The 21636-nt window shown below is 46.8% G+C and overlaps 3 protein-coding genes across 7 annotated transcripts in view; 1 reads left to right on the top strand and 2 right to left on the bottom strand.

The window, feature by feature from the left end:
- Positions 1–17937, top strand: LYPD4 (LY6/PLAUR domain containing 4). 5 transcript variants are annotated; one of them, XM_020283314.2, is made up of 5 exons: positions 11965–12726; positions 15778–16003; positions 16157–16300; positions 17066–17392; positions 17664–17937. In XM_020283314.2, the coding sequence occupies exons 2-5, from the start codon at positions 15898–15900 to the stop codon at positions 17864–17866; spliced, it is 780 nt and encodes a 259-aa protein (XP_020138903.1). In that variant the 5' UTR covers positions 11965–12726; positions 15778–15897; the 3' UTR covers positions 17867–17937. The 5 variants fall into 5 exon arrangements, 3 of the variants coding, with proteins under 3 accessions (XP_020138903.1, XP_012613909.1, XP_075849231.1); XM_012758455.3 differs by having other exon boundaries at positions 11965–12730; XM_075993116.1 differs by having other exon boundaries at positions 11968–12726; positions 15778–15964.
- RPS19 (ribosomal protein S19) overlaps positions 1–21636 on the bottom strand; it is a 224150-nt gene that overhangs the window by 8070 nt on the left and 194444 nt on the right. The gene's annotated exons all lie outside the window — the stretch shown is intronic.
- Positions 5733–11708, bottom strand: DMRTC2 (DMRT like family C2). The gene is made up of 9 exons (XM_075993115.1): positions 11650–11708; positions 10325–10552; positions 10078–10235; positions 9735–9811; positions 9298–9481; positions 9020–9146; positions 7144–7204; positions 6818–6992; positions 5733–6038 (listed from the first exon to the last, which is right to left on the bottom strand). The coding sequence occupies exons 2-9, from the start codon at positions 10546–10548 to the stop codon at positions 5926–5928; spliced, it is 1119 nt and encodes a 372-aa protein (XP_075849230.1). The 5' UTR covers positions 10549–10552; positions 11650–11708; the 3' UTR covers positions 5733–5925.

Genomic DNA, 21636 nt, shown 5'->3' with positions numbered 1-21636 from the left:
GGGGTTTCCCGGGCGCACAAGTCGGGCGTTGGATCTCGCGAGAGTTCCAGGACTCGCGAGAACCGGACTAGAGTTAGGTGTCTCCGCCTCTCTCAGGGCGAATGTGGCTTCGTTTCCGCCTGGGTGGGGGTAGGGGGTGTGGTGAGGGCTGGAGAGGCAAAGGAAAAGGCCCGAGGGACGGGCGTGGAGGCCTGTTTCCTCTTCCCACTTCCTTCTCCCAGAGTGTAATAGAGAGAAGAGACGAGAACTCCTGTCCTGAGCTGGGGGAACTTGGCTTCATTTGCATCGTTCGCGGCTGGAAGGAACAGCGGTGGTGGAGACTGTGATGGCGGAAGTACGGGGTAAGTTAGATGGACAGGAAAGAGACCCGGTCTCAGGCTGGTCCTGTGGTTCCCATAACGGGACAACCCCTCTTCCGGGCGGAAGTGGATTTTTATCTGGCCGGAAGTGGGAATAGTAAGGGCGGAACTGTGATGGGAACATAGAGAAAGGGCAAGGAAGCAATGTGGCTACCATCTTCCCTCCTTCCATCTCTAGTAGTCGCAAGAGCCGGAGACAGAAGCCCCACCCTTCTTAGGGCGGAAATTGCTTCAGCTCGGTTGAGGCTACCAGAGTGGGACTCAGGCACTGGAGGCGGGGAGGAGGTGAGGGCAGCGACAAAGAGGCGGAGCGGGACTTTTGGAGAAGTTAGTTCATCTCTGTCTTCTCGGGTTTGTGTCTGTTCGCTCAGCCCTTAGGCTTACTTTGCCAGTCTGGATTTGTCTGCCTCGCTGACCTTCGTAGCTTTAGGCACTCCATTTGCTCTTTCAGAGCTCAAAGTCACCATTAAAAATAATAAAAAAAAAGACTCTGAAATCGTCATTATTTCTCATTTTAAGTGACTGCTCCTGTACATGGTGCGTCACACATTCTAGCAATAAATATTTTTTTTAGTGATTGCTCTGTGCCAGGCACAGTAAACAAACATTATTTGCAAGTTTATCGTGTCGCTGGTCCTGTGGCTGGTCATGATTACCTGCATGATCTCATTTAATCCTTATAGGGCCCAGCAACGAAAGAACATGAGGGACGCCCCTGTGGTCCAATAAAATTATGTTAACTTGCTGCAAAAAGGAAACACTTAAATGTGTGTAGCTGTTTTCTTATGTTGGAAAGACTGAGTTCAAAACAGCAAATAATATTAAAATTTTTTCCACACTAATATCATGTATACAAAATGTCTTAATTATGATTAAGCAATATGTTCTGATAGTAATAGCTGTTAAAAAATTAAAACCATGCTTCTAGCATGATAAAATCATACTTAAACCAGGGTTTTACATTTATGTAGAATGTTGTGGAAATTGGAAAAAGAAAAAGTCTCAGAGCCACCCCCCTCCCTCTCAATTCCTTATGCAAAAGAGAAGGTAAAAGCTTCAGGCACCTGTGAAGAACTGGACCCACAGATCATTCATTAAGGAAGTTCCTTGCTAACCTCCCATAAGCAAGGACATGCAAATTGTACCTATGTCTAGTACTGAAAACTAAAGTCTATCCAATTTCAGTCTAATAATGAGTCACAAGTTTCTTTTTACAGGTAACAGAACTGGAGACAAGACAGAATCAGACATTCTTCCACCTACCTAGGGACACCTACATGATTGATGCTTCTTTCACTCCCCTTTCCCCCTTCTAACATTCCCCTTATTTTATGTAAAATGTAGTTTTCCTGGACCTCACAAGCATGTAACCACTTTGCCTTATCAGCCTGTTCCCTCTACCTTTTTCCATCTCTCTGTATGCCTTTAAAATGCTGAAGGTTCCAACTTCCCCTTCTGAAAAACAGCTATAGCTTTTCTAAGTTTTGTGTGTTTCCCAGGTGTGTTCTCAAAATCTTGGCTTAATAAACCTCAGTTGAGTGTGCCTTTGGTTTTCTGCCATTTATTGTTTAAGTTATTTCGCACTGTTTTTTAAAACTTGAGAATAATTTTATTATCTCATTTATTTTTTCAGAATCAACATATGTGTTTGAATATGTATTTATTATACATGCTTAACTAGAAATGCTGGGCCTAGTGGCTCACGCCTGTAATCCTAGCACTCTCTGGGAGGCCGAGGAGAGGTGGGTGGATTGTTTGAGCTTGGGAGTTCGAGACCAGCCTGAGCAAGAGCAAGACCCCATCTCTACTAAAAAAATAGAAAGAAATTAGCTGGACAACTAAAAACATATGGAAAAAAATTAGCCGGATATGGTGGTGCATGCATGTAGTCCCAGCAACTTGGGAGGCTGAGGCAAGAGGATTGCTTGAGCCCAGGAGTTTGAGGTTGCTGTGAGCTAGGCTGATGCCACCGCACTCTAGCCCGGGCACCAGAATGAGACTCTGTCTTAGGAAAAAAAAAAAATAGAAATCTCCATGTACTTGGGTAATTTATATTCACTTTTTATACATTTCTAATGTCAGTTCTGAATCATTTATGCTTAATTTATTTAATTCACTAAATATTTCTTTTAAAAAAACAGAGCTCTGCAGAGGAAGTGTGGAATGTTTCATCAAAGGAAGAGAGAGTAAATATAGGATTTTGGGAAGGATGAAACTTAGGTAAAATTTATATTAAGCAGAATTATGATGGACTCAAGGCAAAGGAGTTACATCATGCCTGGGCTAGGAGCAGACCCAGGATCTTGTTTTCCTTTACAAGTTTAAGATAAATGTGCAATGTTGTCTCCAGCAACCTCTCCTCTGAAGCTCTCACCCTGGTTGGAAATCATGACTGCTTCTCTGTGTCAAAGTGACTTAGACCTTCCAGGTGAGAGTGAGATATCCCATTCTCACTATTGCTATGCTTTTAAAGAGCAAACTTCTGATAGTCTGTGATTTAAGAGAACACAGTTTCTTTTTTTTTCTTCTTTTTTTTTTTGAGACAGAGTCTCACTTTGTTGCCCAGGCTAGAGTGAGTGCCGTGGCGTCAGCCTAGCTCACAGCAACCTCAAACTCCTGGGCTCAAGCAGTCCTACTGCCTCAACCTTCCAAGTAGCTGGGACTGCAGGCATGCACCACCATGCCCGGCTAATTTTTCTATATGTATGAATTGGCCAATTAATTTCTTTCTATTTATAGTAGAGATGGGGTCTTGCTCTTGCTCAGGCTGGTTTTGAACTCCTGACCTCGAGCAATCCGCCAGCCTTGGCCTTCCAGAGAACACAGTTTCTAAACATTGTATCCTTGGTGTTAATTTTTATTGGTTTTAGTTTTTACAGGTTCATAATCAACAACTGTGTGAGATGGTTATGGACCAGGCATCTGAGGTGTAGAGTCAACTCACTTATCCAAAGTCATGTCAGGTTCAAGCCTCATGTTAAGGTTTATACCCACAACTGATGACTGCTCAAGCTTTTTTGATAAATTCTTTAAAGAGAGATTTTAAAAATGGTTTGAGGCTATAGTATATACAGACAATGGAGTATTATTCAGCACTAAAAGAAAATCAAGCTATTAAGCTGTGAAAAGACATGGAGGAAAGTTAAATACATTATTAAGTGAAAGAAGCCTATCTGAAAAGGTGCAGACTGCATGATTCCAACTACATAACATTGTGGAAAAAGGAAAAATTATGGTGATAGGAAAAAGATCAATGGTTGTCAGGGGTTAGGGGGATAGAGGGTTGAATAGGTATTGCACAGAGGATTTTTAGGACAATAAAACCATTCTCTGTGAAACTATGATGGTGGATACATGTCATTATATATTTTTCAAAATCTGTAGCATGTACAAAACCAAGAGTGAATCCTAATGTAAACAGTGGAATTTGGGTGATAATGCTGTGTTCATTTATTGTAACAAATGTACCACTTTGGTGTGGGATGTTGTTAGGGAGGGAGGTTGTCGTGTGGGAAGGTGGCAGGGGATATATGGGAACTCTGCGTACTTTCCACTCGATTTTGCTGTGAACCTAAAACTGCTCTAAAAAAGAACTATATTTAAAGAAATGATTTGAGGTCAGGAGGTTCATGTTTTGATGGGGGAAGGGGCAGCATTGTAGTGTATTAACTCAGTAGGAAAAAAACAATTCCTAAGGAGTCAGAATATATTTATTCAGTTATTCTGTCCTCTGAGAGTACTTATTCTTGGAGGGAGAGACATAGATAGGCACAGCTCAGGGTGATCAGGCCTATGAAGTAGGGACCAAGGGCCCCTAAGGAACATGGGGAACTCTGCCTGATGGGCTTAACAGGGCTATTATTTTGAGTTAGGTAAAAAGGATGAATCTTGCTATTGAGAAGAGTTCAGGATCTTGTGAGGGTCTATGCAGGGCACGTGTTACAGGACTGTGTCTGTGCAAACATATGTCAGGGGCTGCAAAGCCAGCTACACGATGGAATGTGGGTGCAGAATGAGGTCTATGTGGACCAGGCAATGAAGGTCTGAGTATAGAATGGTGGCAATAAGGAGTATGATGTTGGTTCTACATTGGATTAGAAGTGTGGTCGGGAGTGGACCAAGTTAACACAGGGCTGAAATGAAAGGAACACGGATTCCCAAAGGGCAGCATGTGAAATGAGCTCCTGAAATAAAACCTAGGTGGCTATGGGAAGAAGTCTTGTGAGAATAGAGAGGAGCAGGGATGGTGCTTTATATTTGAGGCCTCATTGGTTACTTCTGCAGAGTGCCAAGAGGGTGCACAAAGGAAGCTTAGAAGGGGGATCATTTACTCAATACTATTGGACCAGGGCAATGAATGGGAAGTGGGAAAGGGGGTGGTATAGGAAATGGTGCTCATAGTTCATTAGCTGTAATAATGTCTGAGAGCAGGTCAGAGGCCAGGAGCCCATTGGTGCCCCGTAATCACAGGTAAAGAGTGCTGCACCCCAAGAGGCAACAATTTAGGGGCATGAGCAATTCTTAAATCTGCCCTTTTCCCCAAGGTTGACCTCTGCAGAAGCTCCCTCTCTCCCTCAGTACCAATGGGAAGGTCCTAATGGTTTGAAAGACAAAGTTGGCCTGGCCAATAGTGTGAAAAGCCTTGCCAGGTGTGATACTGGAGGGGAGGTGGGCTGCAGAGAAATGGAAGGGGCCTATAAAGAGGGGCCTGTCTCTGCTCCTTCCCCCAATCTCCATCACTTTATTTCTCTTTTCTCATGCCATCCTTTAACCCCAAATTATAGGTTCCTTTCACGCTTCCCAGCTGTGTGACCTTGGTGTACTGGGGACCCCTGGTCAGCTCTGAGTAGCAGGGTCTTGGCCATGTTGCATGCTTCCCTTTTCTGTGACTGTGTGGGCTTAGTCGTCTGTCACTGGGACAGCATAGCACAGCAAGTCTTAGGCAGGTCTATTAAGGAGCACAATCATATATCCAAATTATAACTAGGGGAGAGAAGGAAGGTATGTGTTTATCTGTGGTAGTTATTGAATAACTGATTTTTACATTCAGAAGTGAATTGAACAAATCCTTTCTGTCAGTCAGGATAGACTAGGTTAGGGTGTGGTAACAAACAACCCTCAAGTCTCAGTGGCTTAAAACAACAAAGGTTTATTTCTTGCTTACTCACACACACCTAGACACAGGATGGAAATACTCTCCTGTTCTCATATGCACAGAGACAGACATGAGTCCATAGGTATGTAGAGAATCATGGAGCCCTGGAACAGGAACTCATGGAAAAACATATTTAGATACTGGTCAGCTTAAACTGCGCAACTCTCTTTGTTGGAGACTTAAGGTCCCAGGACCCAAGAAGAAGTACGAGAATATCCACCTTCAGCCAAGGAAATGCCCACATTACAAAAGGAACTGAAAGCTAATGAAGCACCTGAAAGCTTTAAAAAAGAGCTGAAAGCTTGTACTACATTAAATTCCATGCATAAATCCATAAGTAAAACATTAAATACAAAGTGCCTGCAGGCTGTCACCTCCCTGCCCCAGCCAGGCAGCTTCCACCTCTGGCTTCTAGCTGAGGAGGGAGATGGATCCCAGACGCCCAATATGCAGAGCAACGGCAGGGGCTGGGCTGGGTCGGAGGGAGGGGCCAACGGGCTGGAATCCTCTTCCTCCAGCAGGAGCTATAGTAGGCAGGAAGGAAGAGGGCAGAGCAAGGTCACATCCATTTCCCTTCCCACTACCCTCTTTTTACTCCATCGAATTCAGGCCTCATCCGTGCTCACCTGGTTTATCATGCAGACCTCCTCCTCCTCACTGATTTTCCCACCTGCAGTCTTGCCTCCTCTAATCCCTCTATCAAACCCACCATACTTGTCTTTTCTTTTCTTCTTCTTTTTTTTTTTTTCTTTTTTGAGACAGAGTCTTGCTTTGTTGCCCAGGCCTAGTGAGTGCCTAGCTCACAGCAACTTCAAACTCCTGGGCTCAAGCAATCCTGTTGCCTAGCCTCCTGAGTAGCTGGGACTACAGGCATGCGCCACCATGATACCCGGCTAATTTTTTTTTTTTCTATATATATTAGTTGGCCAATTAATTTCTTTCTATTTACAGTAGAGATTTTAGGCATGAGCCACCGCGCCTGGCCTCATACTTGTCTTTCTAAAGCTCAGGGTCTCTGAATTTGTCACTGCTTTAGTTCAGCAACATTCCCTCCTCTCAGGGCCTCACTTTCCTTGACATCAAAGCACTGGGTATTTGCTGCTGAGTGTAAAACTGATGAAATAGATTCACTGAATAACTCTCAACTGCAATCTTAGGGACTAGGCTGAGGAGCCTGGGGGCCTGGCTCTGAGGATATTTAACTTGCTGATCTCTGATCTCCTTGGTTAGTCCCTGCTTACTTCAGCGACCTCCATTTCCCAGCCATCCCTATCCCATCCTCTCCTTTCAGGGAACAGGTTACCTGGTGGGCCACAAGGGTGAAGCAGGGAGATCCAGGCAGGGTTAGGGGGGACAGAAGGGGTCAGGCGGGGAGCCTGGGATGAATCTTTCAGGCCCACAAGGGCCTCAGCTGCCTCCTGCTGCAGCTGCCTCTCTGAGGGAGCAGATGTCCAGGCCAGGCGAGGGGCTCCGGTGGCCTGCAAGGGGAAAGGGAGAGAAGCAGACTGGGAACCCCTACTTCTGTCCATCCCATTTCCTCACAAGCTGGTTCCTTCACAGTTTACTGTTCTTCTCTTCCCCAGGTTCAACCTCCTCCCAGGGTCCTGGATCCCACTTCTTTCCCAGGACCTGTGGCTGTAGCAGAAGAGGGTCTGAGGTACCACAGGACTGAAGTATCAGAGTTGAGCACCTAGAATCAAGGAGAGAAGATACCGTGGTGGTTAAACACATGGACAGCCATGTACACACTGAAAGAAGGGCAGGATTTTGCTATATTCTGATCTGAGAATCAAGGAGCCTGCTAGGCCATTAGGCTTGGTGGGCTTGGACAAATCCTGTCCCCTGTCTTGGCCTGGTTTATTTTCTGTAAGGTGAAAATCCTTGCCAGCTTTTTCTTCCCAGGGCTACTATGAGGACTACAGGAAATCACTGGTGTCAGTTTTCTTTTTTAATTAAAAGACAAGGTTTCACTTTGTCACTCAGACTGGAGTGCAGTGGCACAATGTAACCTCCAACGGTGGCTTACCTCTAACTCCCAGGTTCAAGTGATCCTCACACCTCAGCCTCACAAGCAGCTAGAACTACAATCATGTACCCCTATGCCTAACTAATTTAAAAAAACTTTTTTTTTTTTTTGGCAGAGATGAGGTCTTACTATATTACCCAGGCTAGTCTCAAACTCCTGGCCTTAAGCAGTCCTCCTGCCTTGGCCTCCCAAAGCACTGGGATTATAGGTGTGAGCCACTGCACCTGGCCTGGTATCAGTTTTTATTTAATTTAATTAATTTATTTATTTGAGACAAGGTCTTGCTCTGTTGCCCAGGCTAGAATGCAGTGGTGAGATTATAGTTCACTGCAACCTCAAACTCTTGGGTTCAAGGGATCCTCCTGTCTCAGCCTCCCGAGTAATTGGGACTACAGGCACATGCCACTGTGCCTGACTAATTGTTGGGGGCTGATGGGCCACAACAACTAATTTTTTTTTTTTTTTTTGTAGAGACTGGCATCTTGCTATGTTGTCCAGGCTGGGTTTTTTTTGTTTGTTTGTTTTTGTTTTTTTTTGAGACAGAGTCTCGCTTTGTTGTCCAGGCTAGAGTGAATGCCATGGCGTCAGCCTAGCTCACAGCAACCTCAAACTCCTGGGTTCAAGTGATCCTCCTGCCTCAGCCTCCCGAGTAGCTGGGACTACAGGCATGCGCCACCATGCCTGGCTAATTTTTTGTATATATTTTTAGTTGGCCAATTAATTTCTTTCCATTTATAGTAGAGACGGGGTCTTGCTCTTGCTCAGGCTGGTTTCGAACACCCGAACTCGAGCAATCCGCCCGCCTCGGCCTCCCAGAGAGCTAGGATTACAGGCGTGAGCCACTGCGCCCGGCCTCCAGGCTGGTTTTGAACTAGCCTCAAGTGATCCTCCCACCTTGGCTTCCCAAAGCACTAGGATTACAGGTGTGAGCCACCATGCCAGCCTAGTATCAGTTTTTAAAAAGCTGACAAAACACCTAGAGAGACTGGGGTTACTGTCACTGCCCTATCAGAGTCTGGTTCCTCTCTCCCGAGTTCCCCAATCCCCATGGAACTTGAAGGAGAGCTTGGTTGACCTTTAGGAAGCTTTCCCTAACAGCCTTTAGCCTCTCTCCTGGGCCTCTGAGGCTCATCATCACTGCCCCACATTTCAGTAGGCAATCCTACCCCACCAAATCTGTTTAAGCAGATTTAATAGCCACTATCTGTTCGAGGCCAGAGCCTTTGTTAGGTGGATTCCATACATTATTGGCAATTCATATGATAACTCAAGAGATAAATAATAGTGTCTCCAATTTACTGATAGGGAAACAGGCTAAGAGAGGTAAAAGTATTTGTGCAAATGTTCACAGCTAGTAAATGGTGGCACTAGGAGAGCTCTGGCTTGCCTATTAGTCTGAGATCTTTTCTTCTTTATCACCCACTGTGGTGTCCAGCACAGGCTTAGTCTCATGACATACATCCTTCTCTCTGTACTCACGTGCGGGGTAGGCTAGAGGGCCCTTGTGGCTCTCCAGAAAGAGGAGCTGTCAGTACCGGGCGAGATCCTGGGCAGGAGGTGAAGGGCCCATGAGAGGGCAGCCGAAGGGAAGTGCCAGGGTCAAAGCCTAATGAGGGTAAGATAATGCAGAATGTATAGGGGTCAAAGGTTATGGTTTCCGTTCACCCTCTCCCCACCTGTGTCCTCTTCCTCCTCCCTTTCTGACACATGGCAAATCAGCAAATATCTGTTGAAGAAATGTTAAATTATCATCTTACCAGGGAAGGGATGCAGAGGGACAGCAGGTTCTTGGCACAGCAAGCGGCACACCACTGGGGGTGGCATGGCAAGGCCTGGAGGCAGCCAGTGTCCAGGGGCCCATGGGCCCGGAGGCACTGGAGTCCAGGGCAAAGGCAAGGCTTCTGGGGGACGGCTGAGTAGCAGAGGCCCCCGGGAGTTCTCCTGCAAGGGCAGAGGGCAAAGGTTGGAATTGGGTACAGGTTAAAGGAGTGGGCGTATTCTAGGATGAAGGTAGAACCCCCAAACTTTAGAGCTGGGAGGGCCGTAAAGTCCCACCCTCTCATTTTGCCCACAGAAGAGAAGTGATTTGCCCACAATTTCGTAGGAAGTCAGCGCTGGGGCTAGAAGCCAGTTGAGGGCACAGAGGCAGGAGCTAAGGTGAGAGCCGCTCTCTCAGGGCCCAGCCTCTCCTTACCTTCCCAGGGGGCGTCAGTGCCAGTGGGACTACTCCATGGGGGGTCTGAGGCTGAGGTGCTATGTTCTCCTTTCCAGCTGTGAAGGACCAGGCAGAGCTCTCATGAGCCTGTTCTCCTGACCCCTACCCTACCCCAACCCCAAAGTGAGTTCTTATCTTCCTCTGGCCGTTTTCTACCAGCAGATCTCACTGTATCCTCCCAACACTGGGATGGCGAGGCTCAGAGAGTAGAAATGCCTTGCTCAAGGTCATATGCCAATTCAGTGGCAGGACCAGAACTCTTTTCCCCACTTATGCTTTCTACACCAAAATCCCTGCCCCATCCCTGGCCAGAGACACTCACAGGGGACCCCTGGTCGACTGGTTCCCTTCTTGACTCGGCTGGGAGCTTTGGGAGGGGCCGTCCCTCTTCTCATCAGTCCCTGAGCCAGATGCCTCTTTAGCTGCGCCTCCTGCTGCCTGCGCAAGGCCACCTGGGCAGCCATGACCCTTCGGCGCTCCCTAAAAGTGGAAAGAGGTTGTTGTTAGTAAAAAGTCAGCTACCCTTTTGAGGAGGTCCATCTTTCTCCCCTCCGGGACCTTGTACTCACAGGATGAGGACACATTTGTGACACTCGCAAGCCTGAAAGAGGCAGAGGCGCTTGTGGCCCTTGAGGTGAGCAGTGACTCCGTGGTTGCGGCAGCGGGCACAAGTTGGAGAGCGACTGATTGCTCTTCTGGGGATAAGCTCTGTGCCCTGGGGGGCTCTGGTCTCACCCCCTGGGGTAGAGTCTGAGGGGCAGTGGTGGTCAGCAGGCATTTCATTGGGTTCCATGGATCTAGAGGCAGGAGTGGAGGGTCAGGACGGCCATGTGGGCCCCCCTAACTAACCCTCCTGCCCTAGGAGGCCACACCTGTGGGTCTCCCTCCTGTCCACCTCTGGACCCCACCTTCAGCCTGGCTTCTCCCCTTTTCACCCCATGACCTTTCTCAGATATCCTCCCTCCTAAGAAAAACCCCTCTCCTCTTTCCTTTTCTTCTGCATTTTTTCCATCCAAACAATATGCCCTTTTGCTCACCTGCATACTTTCCCATGCATAAATCAGTTTTAGGCATCCTCAAGCCCCTCATACTCCCTTCAACGATTCCTACACTCCCTTTCCATAAACATCTAGTTCCATCCAACAGTTTTTCCTGGCAGCCAGTTCAACAGTTATCATTCCTACCTTTGTGCATTTATCCACTTCCTACAAATATTTTTATGCCCCTCTTTAATGCTTAGTCTCATGTATGGCCTGCAATTCAATCCCCTCCCTGCAATCCTTTAGTCTGATTTTGTTCTTTCACCCTTTTAAATCAGAATCCTCTTGCACCCCAAGTAATTACATTATTCTCAGGATTCTCTGCCCCACTTTCAATAGCTATTTTCATTCACCCTATTAATTTCGCAAATGTTTACTGAGCCCCTGCCATGTACCAGGCCTGATCTAGGCCAAAAGCCCTCTCCCAGGGTGCGAATTTTTCTCTTGCACCCACAGGGCGTCCAGGTTTTCATGCAAACCCATGAAGTCGCTGCACCCAGCGCTCATGCTCCCATGCCCGCATCCAATAACTTATCTCAGCATCCCCCTCCCCGCTCCTTCAGGCAGCCTTCCCCCTAAAATGCTGGGCTTGTGGCCACCCCCATCTGGGGTGCAAGGGAGGGGGCGGGGCACGGGGAACGCTTCGAGGGGCCCGCGGGGTGGGGGAGGGAAGAAGAGGAGCGCGAGGGACGCCAGGGGGAAGTGAGGGGGTGCTTGGGGGTGGAGTGGAGCGGTCCGGCGCAAGAAAGAGGGAGGAGAAGGGGCAGGTAGGGAGACGCCGTGTTCGCACAACCGGCCAGTGGTTACCACAGCTTCGAGCACTGTCACACTCAAACAGGAGGAGACAAAGGTACCGGGCCAGAAAGTGGAGAGAGGAACGGCCTCGCTCGCGCCAGTTTTCCCGCCCCTTCTCCCGAGGACCAATGAGCTTCAAGCGCTGCCTCCTGCTGCTGAAGCGGGCAACCAATGCGCTTCGAGATCCTGACCTGATGACTCGCCCCTTCCTTCTTGCTTGCTTCTTCGCGCGCCAGACTATTAGGCTAGCCAATCGCGCGTCGAGTTGAGTCTCGTGCCCCTGGCCCCTCCCCCCATGTGGTTTGCCTTCCGGACTGTTCTTCCCATTTGGGAAGGTGGCCAATGGGGCGTCGAGTACAGCCTTCGGGATGGAGGCTGGCCCTGCCCCCCAGGAACGGCCCGCCCAGCTCCGCCCCTCGGCCTTGAGGCGGCCCCATCTGCGCACGCGCAGCCTCGCCTGTGTGGCCTGCCTTCGCCTCAGCTGCGCTTGCTGTGGTGGCTTGTCCTCGCTGAGTGGACGCTCGTCATTTCTCTTCTCACCCGGTGCCCCTACTCCGAGCTTCCCTTCTCCTTTCATGTGCCCGCCCCACCCTGTGATTTCCCCGTTCCTTCCTGGGTTCTACCTTCTCAGGTTGCGCCCCTTGCCTCGTGTCTCCTTGTCTGTCAGTTCTGATTTTCCTAACCTCCGTTTTCCCTTTCCGGCGCTCTCCGCTTGCCCATCCTGCTGCTTTCCGAACCCACTTTCTCCCCGTGCTTCATTCCCTAACAGCCTGGTCATCTTCCCCGCTTACTTGGCTTCCTGAGACACCTCTAGCTTTTCTGTCCTTCTGCGCCCAGTGTGCATCTCCCTCTTGGGGCTCCCCTCCCACAAAAAAGCGTTGCCTTCTCCGTGTGCCCCTGGTGGGGCCAACTCACACTTTCCCGCCTCATTCTGTGTCGCCCCCTTTCCTCTGTGCAGCCCGCCCTGTCTCCTTTTCTCTCTTTCATCCTCTGAGACTGACTCCTTCCCCCACCGCCACCCCGGGAGCCCCGTCCTTGTGCCCCACGCCCCCATTTTCCGCCCCTCCGCTTGTGAGCTCTCTGCTGCTCCCGTCTCCTTGCCGGGGTCCGGTCCATCAGTTGGCACCTCCTCCTCTGTAGGTTTGTGTTTTTGTAGGGGTGGCATCCCCTCTGACTTCTCCATCCTTTTTTACTTGAGCATTTCATTTCAGTCTTTTCTGGTTGTGACCCCACCTGTGCTCAGATTGTTGGGTCTTCTCGTTCTGCGTCCCTCGCTGGTGTGTGCCATCTTCTCTGGTAATCCTTTGTCGGCCTTCATCTCTCCTTGCCATGTCCCATCTTTTCTGCGGGTATTAGTCCCTTTGTTGGCCGCAGAATTTTGGGTTACAGAGCGTTTGTGTTTGTGGCTTTCCAGGCAGAAAAGGGTGGCAAAAGTGACCTCTAGCTGGACTGCTGTGCAGGGGAGCCTTACTAGATAAAATTGGAAAGGTGGTTGGGGGCCAGTCTGGGCTGGGGTGAGGGGAGACTTGAATGCCAGCTAAAGAGGTTGAACTTGATCCTTTAGGTAGGTGGAGAGAGAGAGACAGACAGACAGACAGAGGAGAACCAGCATTTATAGAGTTTCTCATTTGCCTGAAACCTATATTAATAGTTTTATTAATCTTCACAGTGACCCTATGAGATGTATTATTAACCCATTTTATAAATGAGGAGGCAGGCTCAGAGTTCAACAAATTGCACAAGATCACACAGCTAGTAAGTGGAGGGGTAAAGATTCCAACCTTGGTCTATTTTGGAGTCCAACGCCTATGAACTCTTCCACAGTTTTAGTTATTTTCGCTAATCCCCAGTCCCTACTTTCATTCCTAAATGTTCCCATAGGCAGTCATTCTAAGGTGGTTAGTTGTGTATCTTTTGGTTTGTGTGTGTTCTTCCAAGATATACAGTGTCACCACAACAATGCTGCTGCATCCTTATACATGTTCCTTTGTAGATGAAGGTGGAATTTTATATATTTTTTGAGACGGAGCCTGGCTTTGTCACCTTGGGCTAGAGTGCGGTGGTGTCAGCCTAGCTCACAGCAACCTTAAACTCCTGGGCTCAAGTGATTCTCCTGCCTCAGCCTCCTGAGTAGCTGGGACTATAGGCATGCACCACCATGCGTGACTAATTTTTCAATTTTTAGTAGAGACTGTGTCTTGCTCTTGCTCAGGCTGGTCTAGAACTCCTGACCCCAAGTGATCTTCTCACCTCGGAATCCCAGAGTGCTAGGATTACAGCCACGAGCCACCACATGCAGCCTGGATATTTTTGTTTTATATACCTAGGGTATCCCAGAAATGAGTATTTATAAAGCTAATTTGACTAAGTATTGTCAGACTCCTCCCTGCTGCTGTTTTGGGACTGAGATACTGATCAGAACTCTCAACTCCTGTTCCTGTGGGTCTAGGAGAGAGTCCTATCCTTTCCTCCTAAACCACCCCATGAGCAACAGGGTACAAGGATTCCTTCATCACCACACCCCTGCCAACACTTGTCTTTTTCCAGCTTTCTGATCTTTACCAGTCTGATGGATGTACAGTTTTATAGATTGCATTTCCTTGGTTTTCGTTGGGTTTGAGTGTCTGTTCTGGTGTGTTAGCCTTTCTGGTTTGCTTTCTTGAGGACTGTTTCTTCGTGTGCTTGGCCCGTTTTCCTACTAGGGTTGTTCTCATTTTCTTGTCAATTTGCAGGAGATACTTGGCCATTCTTGTTGGTTTAAGGCATTACATATAATCTTCTTATGCCAATTTTGGCATTTAATCTTATCTTAAAAATTTATCTACTTCATCTAGGTTTTCAAATTTATAAATGTAGAATTGTTAATAATTCTTCAATTAATTAATTAATTAATTACTTTTTTGAGACAGGGTCTCGCTGTATCACCTAGCTGGAGTTCAGTGATGTGATCGTAGCTCACAACAGATTCAAACTCCTGGGCTCAAGTGATTCTCCTGTCTCAGTCTCCTGAGTAGTTGGGGCTAGAGGTGCGTGTCACCATAACTGGCTGATTTGTTTTTAAGTTTTTGTAGAGACGAGGTCTTGCTGTGTTGCTCAGTCTGGTCTCAAACTCCTGCCCTCAAGTGATCTTCCCACCTTGGCCTCCCAAAGTGTGGAATTACAGGCGTGAGCCACGGTGCCTGACCAATGATACTTTTATTATTCATGAAACATCTGATGTCTGTTACTTCTCATTTTTTATTCTGTGTTTTATTTGCATTTTCTCTCTTGATCAGATTTACCAAAGAACTAAACCATTAATCTTTTCACAAGAATGATTTTTTTTTGTAATAATGTTTGTTGTTGGTTATTATTTCATTGATTTCTGTCACCATCCTTATTTTCATTCTTTTTTTGTGGGAGAAAATTTGCTTTGTTGCTTCTTATACAACTTGAGCTAAATATGAATGTATTTTTAAATGCTTTTTGTTTTCTGATAACTGTATTTAAAAGTATAAATTTACTTCTAAATGCTACTTTAGTTGTGTCCCAAATATTGACATGTAGTTTTTTTTAAAAAAAAACAACTTGATATTTCAAAGGATTACTGGCTCATGGGAAGTTGCAAAAATGGTACATAGAGTCCCTTGAACCCTTCCTCCAGCTTCTCCATGGAGGCATCTTATATAACTATAATATAACCGTAGGAAATTGACATTTGTACAATACTCTCAACTAGACTGTAGACTTTATGTGGTTTTCAACAACAGATTTTACATGCACTTGTGTGTGTGTAAGTGTGAATGTGTATAATATGTAGTATGTTTATTACTGTTATTCATTTCTAAGTACTTTTAACATTTCCTTATTGAACCAAGGTTATTTAATAATGTGTTGACACACACACATACACACACACACACACAGAAGTTTTGGGTGTCCATTTGTTGTACTGGTCTCATTGCCTCTTGATGGAGAACAGCTGTGAAATAATGATTGTCTGGATGAGCCAGCATCCTCTGCTCACCACCGTGTCCAATGGGAGGACCTAAGTGGGAGGGTGAGAGTTGTGCTTTGAAAAGCTATTAAATAATATGGTGAGTGTGGGTTAGATTGGAGGGCAGACAGTGGAGCTGGGAGGACCTGTTTCCCTGAAGGTCTCAGGGAGCCTGTGTCCAGAAACTGACCCAATCAACGTTTTGCTTTAGAAACAGTGAACCAGAGGCAGGTGGACAAAGAATTCAGGTACTGACGGGAACGGAGCTTGGGACCCAGACTGAAACTGGTTCCAGATTGACTTCTAGTATCCAGGACCCAGACACAGGGCCATGGGACCCCAGCATTTGAGACCTGTGCAGCTGCTCTGCCTCCTGGGGGCTATCTCCATTCTGCCTCGTATGTCCTGTGGGGCTGGATGCTATAAGACCCCAAAAGGTGGGAGGCTGGATTCACATCACTGGGGGAAGGAGGGCTGGCTGTCTAGGTCCCTCGGGACAGGACCCATGCAGGCTGAGCTCTTGGTTGGCAGTTCAAGGGCTGAGAATGTGATGTGAGGTGCTGATGACTGGAAGAGCATTCTGCTTTTAGGGGTCGAAACTCTTTTGTGCTATGAGGCAACAGCTTCAGCCTTCAGAGCTGTTTCTTTCCATAACTGGAAGTGGCTTCTGATGAGGAGTATGGTGTGTAAGCTGAGAGAAGGCTGCGAGGAGACGCTAGTGCTCATCGAGACAGGTGAAGTGGGGTGGGTCTGACACATTTCTCTTTGCTTGTTCTGCTGATCCCCACCTTCACTCCCAGTACCCAGGGACTCTAGACTGGAGTTACAGATATTTTCCTCATTAGATGTTTGGAATAATGTCAGGATACTGGCCGGAGAGGGGCAGGGCCCAGCTGTTGTGGTGTGGGCCAGAGAAGAGGGGCAAGATGGAATTGGGCAGATCCCTGGAGGAAGGGGCTGTATGGGGGAGGAAAAAAGAAGAGGAGGCCGGGCGCGGTGGCTCACGCCTGTAATCCTAGCTCTCTGGGAGGCCGAGGCGGGCGGATTGCTCGAGGTCAGGAGTTCGAAACCAGCCTGAGCAAGAGCGAGACCCCGTCTCTACTATAAATAGAAAGAAATTAATTGGCCAACTAATATATATAGAAAAATGAGCCAGGCATGGTGGCGCATGCCTGTAGTCCCAGCTACTTGGGAGGCTGAGGCAGAAGGATTGCTTGAGCCCAGGAGTTTGAGGTTGCTGTGAGCTAGGCTAACGCCACGGCACTCACTCTAGCCTAGGCAACAAAGCGAGACTCTGTCTCAAAAAAAAAAAAAAAAAAAGAAGAAGAGGTGCAAGGGAGAGAAGCAGGGCTCCTGTGGGGCAAAGAATGGAGGCCCCACATCTGTGCCCTGTGTAGCTGCTGGGAGTGGACATGGGGGCAGAAAGGAGGAGCAGGGGGCAGGGGGCTCTGGGTAAGGCAACAACACTGATCAGAGCTGTCTAATCCTCTGCTCCGCAGGGGCCAGAAGAGGAGTTGTGGGTTTTAAAGGCTGCAGCTCAGCCTTATCTTACCCTCCACAAATCTCCTACCTCGTTGCACCACCTGGAGTGTCTATTGCCTCCTATAGCCGCATCTGCCGGACTTATCTCTGCAACAACCTCACCAGTTTGGAGCCTTTTTTGACACTCAAAGCCAAAGCTCCTAAGTTTACAGCATCTTCTTCCCACAATTGCCCAACCTGTGTGGGCGAGCACACTAAGAGTTGCCTCCCGAATTTTGTCACCACTGATGCTTGCCCCTATGCCGCTCCTATGTGTTACAGTTCTACCTTAAAATTTCAGGCAGGTGAGAGGAGAGGAACTTTGTTTATCAAGTCCTACTCTATGCCAGGTGCTGTCTGGTGTCTTCACATCTTTGAGAGAGGCTGGTGGGATCTGGAGATGGGATTGGGGTTGCAGGGGACCAGGCACATGAATTTCAAGGAAAAAGGGGTAAGGCACCTGGTGCCCAAGTCTCTGGTGGGAGAGCAGGTTTCCTGGCTTATGAGAGGGCTGGGAAGAGGGCAGGCCTCTTGGGTTTTGAAAGTGTCCCTGATTCCTCCCTCTCTTCCTCGTAGGGTTTCTCAATACCACCTTTCTTCTCATGGGCTGTGCTCGTGAACATCACCAGCTTTTAGAAGATTTTCAGCGTATTGGGAGCATCAGAGTGTCCGAGGTCCTCAACGTCTTAGAGAAGTCCCAGATTGCTGGTGCAGGGACCTCCAGGCAGCACCCTGCTTGGGGCATCCTCTTAGGTCTCCTGCTTGCCTTTGGGGACTGACCGTCTAGCTGGACTAGACAAACACCCAGAACCCTTTGCATAATCAAATAAAGTTGCAGAGTTACTTTTCCATTTTGTCTTGTGGTCCATGAGAGTAAAGGTGTGGAAGGTGTGAGGAGGGCCAGGCATGTCCAGGGAGGCAGGGGTGCCCAGAGGAAGAGGAGCCAGGCAAAGTGACAATGTATGCCCAGCAACTGGGGGAACTCAAATATTCCTTTTCTCCTGCCCACCTCCCTTGGGGGCCTGATCTGTAGCCTGGGTTCAGCCTAGACATATGAGATCCTGGCCAAATCTTGGGCCAGATCCTGGCCCTTTTCTGGGCCTTAGTTTGCTTCTCTCTAAGAGGAAGGGTCTTATGAGGTAGAGCTGAGTTTCATTAGGGTGATTTTTAACTGTGATCACTTACTGGGTATCTACTCTGTGTGTGTCAGACACTTTACTAGTGTCTGTGCTAGTGTTTTATATACCAGATCTAATTTAATCCTTACAAGACCTCAGTGATAGAGCTTTTATCCCTATTTTGCATAGAAGAAGCTGAGTCTTACATTACCTGCCCAAAGTAGCATCTCCTTTGCCTCCTGGAGATCTTTGTCCCACTGAGGGAATTTCATTGGAAGATTTGGAGACCTGAGCTGCTTTCCTCTACCCAGTAGTCATTTCTTTGTTAAGGAGGAGAGTGGCCAGCAGGGCTGGGGTGGCTGGTACTCACCCAAAGTTTAGTTTCTGGACTCCTGGAGAGGAGGACAGTGTGATTCCTCGGTTAGGGGGGAGAGAGAGAGAGAGAGTGTGTGTTTAGGGCTGGGGAATACGGAAGGGAGAGTCTCTGTGTAAAGCCATTTCTGTGTGTGATCTCAGTTTAATTTTCCACTATCTTATAAGGTTTAGAGGGAGGGACATAGGGTACTTTTGCTGTGGGTTCAGCATTTTCTATGTATTACCTCATTCATCCTTACTACAATCTTATTAAATAGATATTGTCATTTCTATATTTCCATTTTACAGATGAGGAAACAGGCTTAACTACCTGAGGCCACAGAACCCACCTTTGTTACCAGCTTGAGAAAGTGGGATCTGAAGTACAGGTGCCTGCAACTGGCCTCAGAAGTGGGACTGGCACGAGGTCTCAATTACCATGGACCTTGATTACCTCTATTACCAATCTAGGTTCTGCAAGCGGTGAGGAAGCCAAAGGAGGTGATGGTAAGTGGAATAGGGCCAAATAGAAACTGGAGAGCCTGTGGCAAGAGGCTGTTACATCACTGAAGAGCTTTTTTGGGGATGAGTTTTGTCGGTGGACTTATCCACCCTTTCCTGACTTCTGACCAGTTGGGCTAGTAGGTTGTTTTATAGGGCTCAGCCAATGCCTGGGTGGGCCATGCACGCTTCCACATATTCTCTTAATTCCACTAGCCAAGGTGTAAGGCCCTTAACAACCTTCAAAGGGAATTGACAAGTCAAAGGGAGTGGTGTTCTAGGTGTCCCAAATGGATGGCCCCAATCCTGATACCAGGGATGGGACATGTTTACTATATATAAAAGACTATGTGTAACAAAAATATTAGCTATAGAGTGTAATTTAATGAACCCCATGGACATATCACACAACCCAAGAACTAGAACATCAGGAGTAACTTGCATCTTACTTGTATGTTTTTTCCCATCCCATCTCTTTGCCTCCTCCCACAGATTAACCACCACTCCACATTTTATTTAGTTTTGCTTGGATTGGATTTTTATATGCTTTGATCATATATGAATTATATATGTGTGTGTATAAATATATACATATATTTTTAAGAGATAGATGCTCACTGCATTGCCCAGGCTGGAGTGCAGTGGTATGATCGTAGCTCACTGCAGCCTTGAACTCCTGGGCTCAAGTGATCCCCTTGTCTCAGCCTCCTAAGTAGCTGATAACTACAGGTGCATGCCACCATGCCAAGATAATTTTTAAAAAACATTTTAGAGGCAGGGCCTTGCTATGTTGCCCAAGCTGGTCTGAAAATGAGGCTCAAGTGATCCTCCCAACTTGGCCTCTTGAGTAGCTGGGATACAGGCTTGAGCCACTGCACATGGCTGTATTATATGCTTAAACGATAAATATTGTTTAGATTTGCTTGCTTTTGAGCTCTGTAAAAATGGTATCAAATTCTTTGTGGTTTTCTGGAAGGTGCTTTAAAAAAACTCATCATTATGTCTCTAATATTCACCCATGTTCCAGTGTTTTATTTTCATTGATGTATTGCATCCTACTGTGCTATTATATCACGTTTGACCTATCTATTCTCCTTCAATTATGTTTGGGTTTCTTCCCCAGTTTTTGGCTACTACTATGACCATTGCTACTATGAATATTCTTCTTCTTCTTCTTCTTTTTTTTTTTTTGGAGACAGGGTCTTACTCTGTTACCCAGGATAGAGTGCAGTGGCATCATGATAGCTCCCTACAACCTCAAACTCCTGGCTCAAGCGATCTTCCTGCCTCAGCCTCCCAAGTGGCTGGGACTATCGGCATACATTACCTTGCCCAGCTAATTTTTCTACATTTTGTAGAGATGAGATCTTTCCCTTGCTCAGGTTAGTTTCAAACTCCTGGCCTCAAGTGATCCTCCCACCATGGCCTCCCAAAGTGTTAGGATTGCAGGCATGAGTATCTGGCTACTATGAATATTCTTATGTATGTGTCCTTGTCTTGTATGTACGTGTATACATACAGGAGTAAAATTGCTGGGCTGTAGGGTTTGTTCAGCCTTGGGAGATAATGCCAAAGTCCTTTCCAAAATGGTTGTACCAATTATGCATTACTAGTGAGAGAGTAAAAATTTTTGTTGATCCACATGCCCTCCAAGTTTTCAGATTTAAAAATTTTTGCCAGTCTAGTGGGTGTAAAATGGTATCTCATTATGGTCTGAACTCATATTTCCCTGGTTACTACGTAGGCTGAGTTTCTTATCATGTGTGTATTGATTGTGCCTCTTTTGTAAATGCCCATTTTGGGGGGTCTGTTTTTCTGTAGAGTTGTTAATCTTTGTCTTATTGATATGTAGGATTTCTTTTGTATTTTTTTATATTAGACACTAATTCTTTGTCAGATTGTCTTCATTTCTTATGGTATCTGTTGAAGTGGAGAATTTTAATGTTGAATTTATCAATCTTCCAGTTTTATGGTTGATTTTTCTTGTGCCTTGTTTTAAGAGATCCTTCCCTACTCCAAAATCTGAGTTACTATCCTTTATTTCCTTGAAAAAAAATTAGATTGGGCCAAACTGTTTGGCTTTTCACATTTAAGTTCTTTTTTTTTTTTTTTTTTTTCTGAGACAGAGTCTCACTTTGTTGCCCAGGCTAGAGTGAGTGCCATGGCATCAGCCTAGCTCACAGCAACCTCAATCTCCTGGGTTCAAGTGATCCTTCTGCCTCAGCCTCCCGAGTAGCTGGGACTACAGGCATGCGCCACCATGCCTGGCTAATTTTTTGTATACATTTTTTTAGTTGGTCAATTAATTTCTTTCTATTTTTAGTAGAGACGAGGTCTTGCTCAGGCTGGTTTTGAATTCCTGACCTAGAGCAATCTGCCCACCTCGGCCTCCCAGAGGCTAGGATTACAGGTGTGAACCACCATGCCTGGCCCACATTTAAGTTCTTAATCTATTTAGAATTGATTTTGGTGCATCTCTGAAGTAGAAATCTAATTTTATTTTTTTCATATGGGTAGCTAATTACTCAGCCCTCTTTATTGACTAATTCCTTCTTTCCCTGTTTATCTGCAATGGC

This window comes from Microcebus murinus, chromosome 16 (assembly GCF_040939455.1).
Source record: "Microcebus murinus isolate Inina chromosome 16, M.murinus_Inina_mat1.0, whole genome shotgun sequence".
NCBI lineage: Eukaryota > Metazoa > Chordata > Mammalia > Primates > Cheirogaleidae > Microcebus > Microcebus murinus.
Note: the sequence above shows the minus strand (reverse complement) of the source record. Positions and strands in the feature narration are given on the sequence as shown.

Bases quoted from the DNA above. Each gene is read 5' to 3' on its own strand.
- DMRTC2 (XM_075993115.1), bottom strand. From the start codon at position 10,548: ATGGAACCCAATGAAATGCCTGCTGACCACCACTGCCCCTCAGACTCT. The intron at 10,236-10,324 runs GTGAGTACAAGG...TTCCACTTTTAG, and splicing joins CACAAATGTGTCCTCATCCT to GGAGCGCCGAAGGGTCATGG. The intron at 6,039-6,817 runs GTAACCTGTTCC...TGCCTACTATAG, and splicing joins TCACCCTTGTGGCCCACCAG to CTCCTGCTGGAGGAAGAGGA.
- LYPD4 (XM_020283314.2), top strand. From the start codon at position 15,898: ATGGGACCCCAGCATTTGAGACCTGTGCAGCTGCTCTGCCTCCTGGGG. The intron at 16,004-16,156 runs GTGGGAGGCTGG...TTCTGCTTTTAG, and splicing joins ATGCTATAAGACCCCAAAAG to GGGTCGAAACTCTTTTGTGC. The intron at 16,301-17,065 runs GTGAAGTGGGGT...TCTGCTCCGCAG, and splicing joins GCTAGTGCTCATCGAGACAG to GGGCCAGAAGAGGAGTTGTG.